Here is a 12,510-nt window from a genome sequence, read left to right on the forward strand (position 1 = left end):
TCTTTTTTTTTTTTTTTTTTTTTGAGGTGGGTCTCAGTATGTTGACCAGACTGGTTGCAAACTTGTGAGCTCAAGTATCCTCCTGCCTCAGCCTCACTACAGGTGTGGGTCACCATTCAGACAGCTGCCCACTTCCACTTCCTACTCTTGGGATATACACCCAGAACTCAACTGCCATGATGTGAGGAAGCCCAAGCCACAAGGAGAGACCTCCTGTAGGGTTCTGACAGCCCAGGCTGTGGTCCCAGAGAACCACCAGCATCATCTGCCAGACAAGTGAATGAGACTTTCAAGATGACTTCAACTCCAGCCACCATCTATCATGACTACAAATTCATGAGACTCCCAGTGAGAGCTGCCTCGTTGAGTGGAGGCAACCCACAGAACCATAAGAAAAATGTGTTGTTAAGTCCCTAAGTTGGGATGATTTGCTTAGTGATACATACCTAGAAAAGAAAACCAAGATGATAAAGAAAGGTCAGAGACTGGCCCCAAGCTGACATCATGTCTGCTCAGCTTCAACAATTACACAGCTGCCGCAGTGGTGGTGGGGGGGGTGATGAGCAACTTGTGTAGATTGATACAGCAGGAGTGGGAGCCCTTTATTGTAGGACAGGAGGGGTATACATACATTCCACACAGCTTATCTTAACTAACATAAACGAGATACAGCAGTCAACCAGTAAGGAAGCTCCACACTTAATGGCTCCCTGGCGTTACTTCACAAACCACTCCCTCTGGCAAAATGCCAGGCGCCATCTTGACTTGTTTACAGACCCTAACACACAGCATTAACTGCTTGCTCCCTGCTACACAAATGATCCAAAACAAAAAGGAGAAGGACTGGGCTGGGGATGTGGCTCAAGCGGTAGCACGTCGCCTGGCATGCGTGCGGCCCGGGTTCGATCCTCAGCACCACATACAAACAAAGATGTTGTGTCTGCCGAGAACTTAAATAAATAAATAAATAAATAAATATTTAAAAAAAAAAAAAAGGAGAAGGACAGCAATACACTACAGACTGATCAAAGCATCCCTACACATGTGAGCACTGCCTAGAAAACAATAAGAAAGAATACCTGGAAAATCCAAAAATTAAAGACCAACATGATAATCTAGCATGCCCAGGTGTATTCTGACCCCATGCTATGGGTCCAACTTGCACCATTACTCACTTTTCCTGTTCATTCTGCTTCTATGATTCCGTCTCTGTGATTTTCTGTTCTGAAATGTTCTCTCCACTGTTAACTACTTGTAAAACATTTCATTCATGATCAGGTCTTAAACCAGAATGAGAGGCTGCATGAACTCTCGGACTGGATTTTAAGACAGAAGAAAGAAAGGGAAAAGATGTTATCACTAAACCAAATAACTGAAAGCTACCAAAATGACCATCTGAGATGAGCCAGGGTGGGGGCACACATAGGTAATCCCAACTACTCTGGAGGCTTAGGCAGGAGAATTGGGAGTTCCAGGACAGCCTCTGCAATACAGGACCCTATCCCAAAATTCAAAAATTTAAAAAAGGGCTGGAGATTTAGCTCAGTGGTTCAGCCCCTTTAGGGCATAAAACATAAAATGCAAATTATATATATACTTTAAAAAATATTTTTTAGTTGTAGATGGACACAATACCCTTATTTATTTATCTTTATGTGGTGCCCAGGGCCTCACACATGCTAGGTGAGTGCTCTACCACTGAGCCACAACCCCAGCCCATACATATGTACTTTATATACTCATATATATATATGCCTATATGTAGTTACTAACATTAGGGGTTTTTTTCTTTATTTTATTTTTTCTTTATTTATATTTTGGTGTCAGGAATTGAAACCAGGGTGCTTAGCCACTGAACCACACCCCCAGTTCTTTTTATTCATTTTTTTTTTCTTTTTAGACACAGCCTAAGTTGCTTAGGGTTTCCGGAATTTGCAGAGACTGGTCTTGAACTTTAGATCCTCCAGCTTCAGCCTCCAGGGTTGCTGGGATTAGAGATGTGCTCCACCACACCAGCTAACATTGAGAGGGATAGATACATATTTATACACACACACACACACACACACACGCGCGCACATATTTAGGAAACTGAAAAGAGAAGTCACTTCTTGGAGTGCGGCAAGAAGAGTGTATGAGGCAAGACGGATATGTTTAAATATATTGTGCAATTTACAGCATTCACAAAAAACAATTAGGATACAATGCAGGTTTAATATAACTAGCATAGTTCCAACTTGAAACAGCAAAGGAGGCTGGACTTGTATGCGCCTCTGGCTGACAGCCATAAACGACAATACCTGAATAGTGATGCTGAACACGACAGCGAACCGCGCTGCTGGCCGCAGATTGGCCACGATCCACAAACCCAACGCGGGCAAACTTTTTTTTACCCCTTTTCTAGGATGAGGCCCACTTCCCAACTTCTAAGTAACCGTTTCTAATTTCACTAAAAGGATGCTTCTAAGTTCCTGTGAACCCAGCTGCTATAGAAACACTACTGCTCGACCCCAAAAATGAAACGCACGCCCAGGTCCGGCAACTGCAAGCCGAGCACGTCACCCTGGCAGGGCGCCGGCTGCGAGCGCCCACGGCCACCCGGAACGTTCAGAAACGGAACCTCGCCCGGCGCGGCTCTGAAAACCCGGCTCCCGCACCTCCGGCCTGCACCGCCCGGCGCCGGAGCGGAGCGGCACTCGCCCGCCCAGCCCCCAGAACGGCCCGGCCCGGCGCGCCGCCCCGGCCCTCCCGGCTCACTCACTCTTCATCCTGCGCGCGGAAGTCGGCGACAACCCCTGGCCGACCCTGCGCGGAAAAGACACGGGCAGGAAGGCCGGCACCTGCCCTCCTCTCCCTCAGGCGGGATCCTGTGCTGGGACCTCCGCGATGGCCCCTTGCCCAAGAGCGTTAGGATACAGCCGCCATATTGTATCCTTGTCACCCTGGCAACCGTCGGCCCTGACCGCCCCCGAGGTGGAGCCGCGCGTGCGCAGAAGCCTGCCCTCATACGCATGTGCAATGCGGCCCGCCTCCTCTGCGTGGTTGCTTAGCGACCGCCGCCGCCGCCGCTTCAAATTTAAACCCTCGCGGGCTGGAGTCTCCCGGCCGTCACTCAGCAATTCCGAGCCTGAAACGCGGAAGAGATCCTGCAACTTCTACTGGCTCGAGAAATATGACTTTAAATGACACCTCTTCTTTGCAACCTCATCCCGCAGTTGAGCATCTACCGGTCTGGTACGAGAGATTACCCAATGAATTTGTACGTTTTTCTTTTTTTTTTTTCTTTTTCTTTCTTTCTTTCTTTCTCTCTCTCCCTCCCTCCCTCCCTCTCTTTCTCTCTTTCTTTCTTTTTTTCTTGTAGTTGTAGATGGACAGAATGCCTCTGTTTTATTTGTTTATTTTTATGTGGTGCTGAGGATTGAACCACTCCCTCACGCATGCTAGGCAAGTGCTCTACCACAGAGCTCGTTTTTTCTTTTTTAATTGAGCAAACGTTTCTTTTGCCAGCGCTGTTGCTGGAGAAGGGGGGACATGAAGGAGCACAGGTAGGCGAGGTGGCGGACTTCTCGAAACTCGCATTCTGTGGTAAAGCTGCATGCATCTAGGGGGGACCTACGTGCAGATGCGACCCGCGACAGGTGAAGAGCCAGGTTATCCCTACCACTACTGCGGGAGATCGGCGTCCCTCTTTTCTGAGAGTAAAGAAGTAAAATGTGCTGATTTGAAAGAATCGGAGAAGAAAAGAAGCAAGGAGAATAAAGAAAAGGAATGTATAAAATTTGAAGAAATACTTTCAAAGTTCTTTCCTTCATCTCATTCTCTCTCCTCCTCAGAAAAGGAGACCGACAATAGTTGAGAGGCGTCTTCTTGTCCAAATACATAATTTCTGATTATGTATTTGGACAAATTTTCCCATAATTGAAAACCATAGATAAATCATACATATTCTTCTATAGTTTTCTTTTTTTCATTTAATATATTATAGTCACTCTGAGTTTGTTTGGGGTTCTGAGGATTGAACCTAGGGGCGCTTTACCATTACATCCCCAGACTTTTTCTAATTTTAATTTTTTCATTTTGAGACAGGGTCTTGCCAAGTTGCCGTGGCTGGCCTGAAACCTGTGATCCTTCTGCTTCAGTCTCCAGAGTTACTGGGATTACAGTCATATGACATGTGACTGGCTAGTCACCTTTCAATATTGGCACATAGAGAGCTATCCTACGCTTTTTAAATTTTTTTAAAAAAATTGTTGATATTTATTTATATGTGGTACTGAGAATCTATCTAATCCAGTGCCTCACACATGCCAGGTAAGTGTGCTACCGCTCAGCCCCAGCCCCAGCCCCTAACCTATGCTTTTTAACAGGTGTGTTATATTACATGATATAATTTTTCCCTAAAAATGCTTTATTTTTCACAATTACAAACAAGACCAGAAACTATCCTTGTACATATCTTTAAACATTCATGTGATTGCTTTGATAGGAGTTAATAGGTTAAAAGGCATTCACAATTTAAATGTAGAAAATCACTCACCAGCAATATTCTACCAACATATAGAAAAGTCTGTACACAAATTCCCTCTTCTCCACTCCGGTGTGGACACTGGCTATTATCTATAAGATTAAGACAACATTCGGAAAAACTGATTTGAAACATATAATACAAAAATCTTAAAATATTCTGTGTGTGTGTGGGTGTGGTACTGTGCATTGAACCTAGAGGCCCTCTACCACTGAGCTACACCTCCAGTCCTTTTTAATTTATTGCCTTGAAATTCAGATCCTCTCCTCAGCTTCCCAAGTAGCTCAGATTAAAGGCATGTGCTACGACACCTGGCTTAAATTTTTTTTATGGTTAAAAAAAATTAGTAGTGTTAAAAAACTATTGGAGGGGCTGAGTTTTGGCTCAATGGTAGAGCGCTTACCTAGCATGGGTGAGGCATTGGGTTCGATCCCCAGCACCACATAAAAGTAAATAAAATAAAGGTATAAAAATATATATATATATATATATATATATATAAACTATGGGAGGCCATCATTTTGGGAGGAGCTTCCACACTAGCCCACAACAAACCAGACCAAACCAAAATGGAGTCACTCGTGCTAAATGCCACCATCAAACTGAAAATTTAAGCAAATAGATCCCAAAACACACTAGTTTTTCCCCCAAACAGGAGATCCAGTCTACCCAAGTCAGCTTTGCTTTCACTCCTGCCAAAATAATACAACTTGACACTAACCCATCAGCTTTCTTTCTATTGTTCTGTTACCACCTAATAAAACCCATGGTTCTGTTTTTGCATAGTGGGAGCTCTCAATCTGTTTTGAAGAATGGAGGCTGCCCCAATTCTTGAATCTGGAACAAAATCCAATTCAACCTATAACTAAGTATGTTGTGAATTTATCTTTTGACACTAGAAAAATGTCAAAGGACAGCTGGATGCAGTGATCCACACCTGTAATCCCAGAGACTTGGGAGGCTACGGAAAGAAGATCAGAAGTCCTAGTCTGATCAATTTAGGTGACAGTCTCAACATCTTAGTGAGATTCTGTCTCAAAAATAAAAATTTAAAAGGAATGGAACCAGGCGTGGTGGCACATGCCTTTAATCCCAGCAGCTTGGGAGGCTGAGACAGGAGGATCTCAAGTTCAAAACCTGCCTCGGCAATAGTGAGGCGCTAAGCAACTCAGTGAGACCCTGTCTCTATATAAAATATGGCTCAGTGTCAAGTGCCCCTGAGTTCAATCCCTGGTACCCCCCACCCAAAAAGGGCTGGAGATGTGGCTCAGTGGTTAAATACCCCAGTACCAAAATAATAATAATAATAATAATAATAATAATAATAATAATAGGAGGAGTAGTAATTGGAAGTCACTGAAAAGCAGTAAGAGGGGGGAGAATATCCTACCTTAAGAAAAGAAATTTTTAAAGTCATCTGGTTTCTGGAATCAACCAATTTGTTGAAGCAAATTAGAAGCAACATCTGAAAAATCCTTCTGTTTCTCTATTTTTCTTTTGTATGATCTAACAGTTTGACATGTACATATTGTATAATGAAGCATTTTTGTTTCTGGATTTATTTTTGTTTTCCTTTCAATTTTTTCCCTCAGAATTCAACTTTATGATTGGAAGTTCTATTGTCTCCATCTATGTGCCCCTGGATCCATAGTCAACACAAAAAAAGTGTAGAAAGAAAGTAGGAAGGTAGTTTAGGTAGTTCATGGGAATTGTTCAGGAGATAAACAAAAGAGATCTGGCTGATGGAAGAGTGAGGAAAATCAAAGCATCAACTCATATCTGACCTCTGAAGAATAGCATCCCAGAAAAAGAAAAAATATAGATTATGAAATCTCCATCAGAAACATTCTTCACAAAAGTGTTTCTAGAGGGCTGGGGATGTGGCTCAAGCGGTAGCGTGCTCTCCTGGCATGCGTGCGGCCCGGGTTCGATCCTCAGCACCACATACAAACAAAGATGTTGTGTCTGCCAAAAACTAAAAAATAAACATTAAAAAATAAAATAAAATGTTAAAAAAAAGTGTTTCTAGAGTGGACAGGGACATTTCTGAGTAGAAAGGCCTGAGGAATGGCCAGAATGTGGAGTTTGATGTTTTTTCACCAGTATTTACTGAGCACCTATTATGGCCCAGCACTACTCTAGTCACCTAGGACACAGGAATTAAAGATCCACACCAAGGTGCACTTATGACATTTCAGAGCACAGGGGATAGTGAGAAGTTCTAAACAGTGTTGAAAGAGAAAACCTAGATATATCTAAAAACCCGGGTTCCAGCACTGGAAGTCCCAATTGGGACATCTCATTGGACTGGACATAGAAGATAAAGTGTGGCTTTCTGCTGCTGAGGGATCTCTGTTCTAAAGTTCTCTAGTTATTGGCCAAGTGGGAGGGTAGAAGAAAAATTGTGTTCAGATGTGCAGGACTCCGAACTTTCAGTGACCCTCAGCACCACATAAAAATAAATAAATAAAATAAAGATATAGGGCTGGGGATGTGGCTCAAGCGGTAGCGCGCTCACCTGGCATGTGCAGGGCACTGGGTTTGATCCTCAGCACCACATTAAAAAAACAAAGATGTTGTGTCCACTGAAAATTAAAAAATAAATATTAAAAAATTCTCTCTCTCTTAAAAAAATAAATGTATAAAAAATTTTAAAAAGAAAAAGGAAATTAGCAAAGTAAACCCAGAGGAACACAAACAGTTCTTTGTCAGAAAGAAATGTAATTATAGTAAACCTTGTGGCTCAGTTGGGAACAGTGTTTATAGAAACAACAATATAAATACTGAATACTGATTTGGCTAAAAAATTAATGGTATTATTATTCGAAAATCATAGGAAAGGGGAGTACATGTGAGTTGGGAAAATGTTGGAAAAAGAACTATGACCTAATTTGTATAAAATGAACTTGACAGATAGTGTCTAAAATTGAAAAAAAAAATAGTATAATCATATTACTTAGATTTATGGGAGGAAAAGGCAGAAGAAATCAACGCTCACAATGGTTACCTGTAGGAGCTGGACGGTGACAGGGAGGGGATGGGCTGGACGAATGTTCTTCATCATAAGCTTTTAGTACTATATGGCTTAAAATTATATATTTGTTTTATTTTTCTTAAATATAACACTTCAATTTTCAAAAAGCATCATTTAGTGTTTTAAGAACTTAAAATCAGGGGCTGGTGTGTAGCTCAGTGTCAAGTGCTTGCCTCACAAGCACTAGAGTTTGATCCCCAGTACCACTTACCAAATTCGTAAATATTTAGAGCATATGCATATTTTAAACATTTAATGCCATTTTTAATTTTTTGATACCAGGGATTGAATCCAGGACACTTAGCCACTGAACCACATCCCCAGCCCATTTTTATATTTTATTTAGATACAGGGTCTTCTGAGTTGCTTTGGGCCTCTATAAGTTACTGAGGCTGGCCTTGAACTCGCCATCCTCCGGCCTCAGCCTCCCGAGCTGCTGGGATTACAGGTGGCGCTCGGCCTAATGGCATTTCTTATTTATTTAATTTATAAATAGAAGAGTTGTTGAGAAATTCAATGTTAAACCTGTTTTGCAAGTTGAAGCTTTAGTAACAGAAGAAATGAAGGCGAATGTTATGGGAGACGTAGAAGGCCTGAGCCAGTGTCTGATATGCCCTTCACGGGAAGGGGGTGTTCACGAGGTAATTAAGTTAAAATGCGGTCATCAGGGCCACCAGGACCGCCGTCCTGCCCAGGGGGGCAAATCCGGACTCGGTGACGCGGGAGGCCGGCAAGCGAGGCCGGAGGCAGAGTGGAGCAGGGCGCGGGGCTGCAGCAGAGGGAACCGAGCAGCCGTGCGGGTGCGCAGAAAGGAAAGCCGAGGGTTAGGCTGGTCTTTCAACCCACTGTTCCCCGGCGCATGGGGTTGCCAGGCACAATACAGTACTATTTCCGTACTGTTTCAGGATAAGCATGTCCCAAATATTGCGAACAATGCTTCATTGTTTATGTGGGATTCGGTGGGCTTCCTGCATTTTTATTTGCTGGCCTGGAAGGAAAGCGAGGTGGAAAAGAGAAATGGCTTAATCTGACTTCGTTTTAAAATGTAAAATGGGTTTGGCACCGTTGTGAGGGCTGGTAATCCCATCTACTTGGGAGGCTGAGGTAGGAGTATCTCTTTGAGACCAGCCTGGGCAACGCAGGGAGATATTGCCCCATCTCAAAATACATAAAATTAAGGTGACTTTTAAATTCATGCATTTGACTATTTATTTTTAGTTTTTGAGTGGAAACATTCTATTGGAGCTTCACAATTAAAAGAGAGTAACACAGAGCTAGTTGGTACTTCCCAACAATAACAGGACATGTGTCACTAAGAACATGGTTAGGCTAACTAATCAGTAAACTAACAGGACCAACAAGTGGCACTTTCCAGAAATATTCAGTTTCCAGTCTCGGGGGTGCGAGGGGACCCATAAAAGAAAAAAACCAAAACACCTGCTGGGGATAAATACTTCCTGTGTTAGTATTTTTATGCAGGTGGGGGGGGAGCTACAAAATGTCATCTTTGGAATGGTTCAGGGGCATCATCTAGGACACTTGGAGGATGTGGTCCTGACTCGCCCCAATGAGCCTCAGCCATGTGTGAATCAAGGGCACACGTAAACTGGAGTTGTCCAGTGAGCTAGAGGAACTCCAACGCAGGCAAGGTGGATTCAGGTTTTACTGGTATTGCTGGGCTTCTGGGTTGGCTCCTATTTCTGGAGCAGCACTATGCCAGATGGTGTGTGAGGCTCGGGGAATGTAGCCTAAGCCAGGATGAAGCTCTCATGGGAAGGGTCCTATCACTGTGGGGCCCACTGCATCCTTGTTTGGAACACAAATGTCACAGACTTCAGAAAACTGGCCCAGCCTCCCACCATGGCTCATGTAATCAATCTGGCACCTCAGCTTCTCTGTTGTTGGTCACATCTGTCTTTTCTAAGCTGATGCCTGGAGACAGCACTGCCAAGCTTGATGAGTATGTGTGGACCGACTGACTGCTTTTCTAAAACCAGTCCTCTAGACTTCCTCATGGAGGGGTGAACTATGTAACATCCTTTCAATAAGGTCTGTGAATCAGCTGGATTTTGGTTCTTCTTCTTTCATCAGGCAGGTGAACGTGCAGCAGTTGCAGTTTATTGGAGAAGTCAGAGGAGAGGAGTGGACAATGTGAACCTGGCTCCCTTCCTGCACTCTGGGAGCCTGAGCCACAGCAGCGCCCCAGGTGAGGCTCTTCAGCAACCAGGAGGCCCCAGGACGCATGGGCCAGGAGTGGACATGGTGGAGTCCTCTTCCCATCGCTGTCTCTACCCTGTTTTTCCCCTGGTATACAGACCCTATCCCCTTGCTACCTCTTAGCTATTTCAACCCTTGTACCTTGTATCATGTGATGTATTCCATTAACAAGAAGGCAAATTGAAAATATTTTTTCCAGCATTAAAAAGAAAAGAAGAGGGCTGGGGTTGTGGTTCAGTGGTAAGTGCGTGCCTCGAATGCCTGAGGCACTGGGTTCGATCCTCAGCACCATATTTAAAAAAAAAATAGATAAAATAAAGATATTGTGTCCATCTACAATTTTTTAAAAAAGTAAATTATATATTAATTTAAAAAAAAGAAGAAGAAGAGAAGCATGGGACTGGGATATAGCTCAGTTGGTAGAGTGCTTGCCTTTCACGCACAAGTCCCGGGGTTCAATTCCCAGCACCACACACACACACAAAAGGCAGGGCAAGGTGGCTCATCAATCCCAGTGGCCCTGAGGCAGGAGGATGGAGAGTTCAAAGTCAGACTAGCCAATATTTTCAAGGCAGTGGTTAAGTGCCTCTGGGTTCAATCCCTGGTATCAAAATAAATAAATAAATAAATAAAAGGGGGCTGGGGTTGTGGCTCGGTGGTAGAGAGTTGAACTGTCTAGCGCGTGCAGGATGCATTTTTAAAAAATAAGATAAAAACGGGAAAGCTATGTTTTATCTATTCAATGAAACTCTGTGCTGAAGAACTCCCCCGACCCCCAGGACTGGAGACTGAACTCAGGGCCTCACACAAGCTAGGCAAGGGCTCTGCATCCCCAAGAGGAACCATACAAACTGACATTGGCCCTGTGATCCCAGCTACTAGGAGGCTGAGGTGGAGGCCAGCCAAGTTCAAGCGAGACCCTGTCTCAAAAGATGAACAAAAAATAAATTAGTGACACCTGCAATTACTTAGGGATATACTTATGATAGAATATTAAGTAGAAAAAAAAAAACAACATAAAATGATATTCTTTCAAGTAAGGCTTTGGATTCAAAACATCTTTTAAACGACACCTCTACAATTAAAAGACTGGCAGGAAGGAAGCCAAGACCCCAGAGGCTCTGGTTTGATGGACGGCGGGGAACCCGAGGGTTCTTCTGTCCTTAACCCGGCTCTCCGTATTTTCCAAGTTTGATTTAGCTAAAGGCTCTGCATGCCGGGAGCTTCCTGGCAAGGGTTCTCAGGTGATAAAAACAGCATCGAAGTGAAATATTCGAAAGGCTTACTCCCCAGCCACGTCTCCATCCTGCCTGCGGAGGCCTCGCTGATGTAGACAGCCGCCTCCCCAGCCCCGGTCTGGTTTTCTCGCTCCCGCGGCCGGGTCCCATTGGAGCAGGGGCGCAGCCGGCGCGGACACTGCGCGGGCACTCAGCCTAGCGGCGCCAGAGCGCTGCCAAACCTTCTAGGCGTCAGGGCAGCCAGTGAAATGCGAGTGGCCGGTTAGCTCAGTTGGTTAGAGCGTGGTGCTAATAACGCCAAGGTCGCGGGTTCGATCCCCGTACGGGCCACGAGTGCTTTTTTTTTTTTTTTTTTAGAAACATTTCTGAAATGATGTCTTTGAGTCACTCTTTTATTTTCGAGGCCCAGCGTGCAGCTGCATCTTTCCGGACATCATTTTCCGGACTCAGCTGGGAAGTCGACCCAGTTCCGCCCGGGCCGCGCGCGTTGCGGAAGTCCCTGGGGCCTGCCTGCAGCCATCCGCAGCCTCCGTTTCCGGATGCGTTCCAGGGACCGTGGCTGTCCCGAGGCTCCAGCTCGTCTGGAGGTGCTGCGTGCGGAGACAGAGGCCCTCGGACGGCGCCGCCTGGCGGTCCCTATTGTGCGGACCTCCGTTTCCGAGTTCTGGTGGTGGACGGTCCAGGTCTGGAAGTCACGCCTTCCAGAGGCTCACGGAATGAACGGCCACAGTAAAGAGAGCCCAAATCTCAACCGCAGGGCAGCGGGTGCATTTCTCACTGCAGCCTGTCTCCGGCTTGGCAGGTGTGTTCAGTTCAACCATAGCCAGGTTCCTAGGGCGATGCCATTTCATATCAGGGCTTTTTCCAAAGCATCGCCGCGAAAACGTCTCCACCATCGTTCATTCTTTTCTCAAATATGTGTGAACCTCTGGTCCAAACAAGGCCCAAGTTCACAGACCAAAGGCTTAAGCCCTTGGTTAAGTGCTCAGGACGAAGTCAAAGGCGTGGATGCAGTCAATGCCAGCAGATTAGAAGAACCCGCGGCTGCTGACAGCTGGAACACCTGTGCACACCTAGGAATGCATATGCACGGTGCTGGATTAGGCCAGGGTCGCAGCGCGGAGTGACGCCCAGCACTGAGACGAGATCTGGTTCTGGACTCCTACTGAAGTTCACATGCTTCTCATCTTCTGTCATGGGTGAAGTATGTTTTCTTTATTGTGAGTCTGGTAATCAGCAAGGGAGCCTTGGGGCAGCTAATGCTTCTAGCCTGTGCTTTGTGTAATATGTCAGGAGCTTCATGTGGGCAAACTAATCAGTGACAATAACCCAAGGAGCTGGGCACGGTGGTGCTAGCCTGTAATCTCAGCGGCTTGTAGGAGGCCGAGGCTGGGGGATCCGAATTCAAAGTCAGCCTCAGCAATTTAGGGAGGCCCTAAGCAACTCAGTGAGACACTGTCTCTAAATAAAATACAAAAAAAAAAAAAAAAAAAAAG

The 12,510-nt window shown here is 45.0% G+C and overlaps 2 protein-coding genes and 1 non-coding gene across 16 annotated transcripts in view; 2 read left to right on the forward strand and 1 right to left on the reverse strand.

Annotated features, from left to right (window-relative positions):
* Mok (MOK protein kinase) overlaps window positions 1-2,987 on the reverse strand; it is a 54,515-nt gene extending 51,528 nt beyond the window's left edge. For 2 of the 12 annotated variants that reach the window (XM_048799359.1, XM_048799358.1), the window contains exons 1-2: window positions 2,762-2,932; window positions 1,176-1,316 (exon numbers count right to left, since the gene is read on the reverse strand). In XM_048799359.1, the coding sequence (XP_048655316.1) occupies window positions 1,176-1,188 (13 nt within the window). In that variant the 5' untranslated portion in view covers window positions 1,189-1,316; window positions 2,762-2,932. The other 10 variants (XM_048799366.1, XM_048799356.1, XM_048799364.1 and 7 more) reach the window with 9 other exon arrangements.
* Window positions 2,988-11,270: 8,283 nt separating this feature from the next.
* Window positions 11,271-11,344, forward strand: Trnai-aau. Its single transcript has one exon. It is a non-coding gene; the product is annotated as a tRNA-Ile (tRNA).
* Window positions 11,345-11,545: 201 nt separating this feature from the next.
* Window positions 11,546-12,510, forward strand: part of Znf839 (zinc finger protein 839) — a 20,117-nt gene continuing 19,152 nt past the window's right edge. Inside the window, exon 1 of one of the 3 annotated variants that reach the window (XM_048799376.1) lies at window positions 11,546-12,218. In XM_048799376.1, coding sequence (XP_048655333.1) covers window positions 12,210-12,218 — 9 coding nt within the window. In that variant the 5' untranslated portion in view covers window positions 11,546-12,209. The remainder of the gene's footprint in view (window positions 12,219-12,510) is intronic. The other 2 variants (XM_048799373.1, XM_048799375.1) reach the window with 2 other exon arrangements.

This window comes from Marmota marmota, unplaced genomic scaffold, assembly GCF_001458135.2.
Source record: "Marmota marmota marmota unplaced genomic scaffold, marMar, whole genome shotgun sequence".
NCBI classification, from domain to species: Eukaryota; Metazoa; Chordata; class Mammalia; order Rodentia; family Sciuridae; genus Marmota; species Marmota marmota.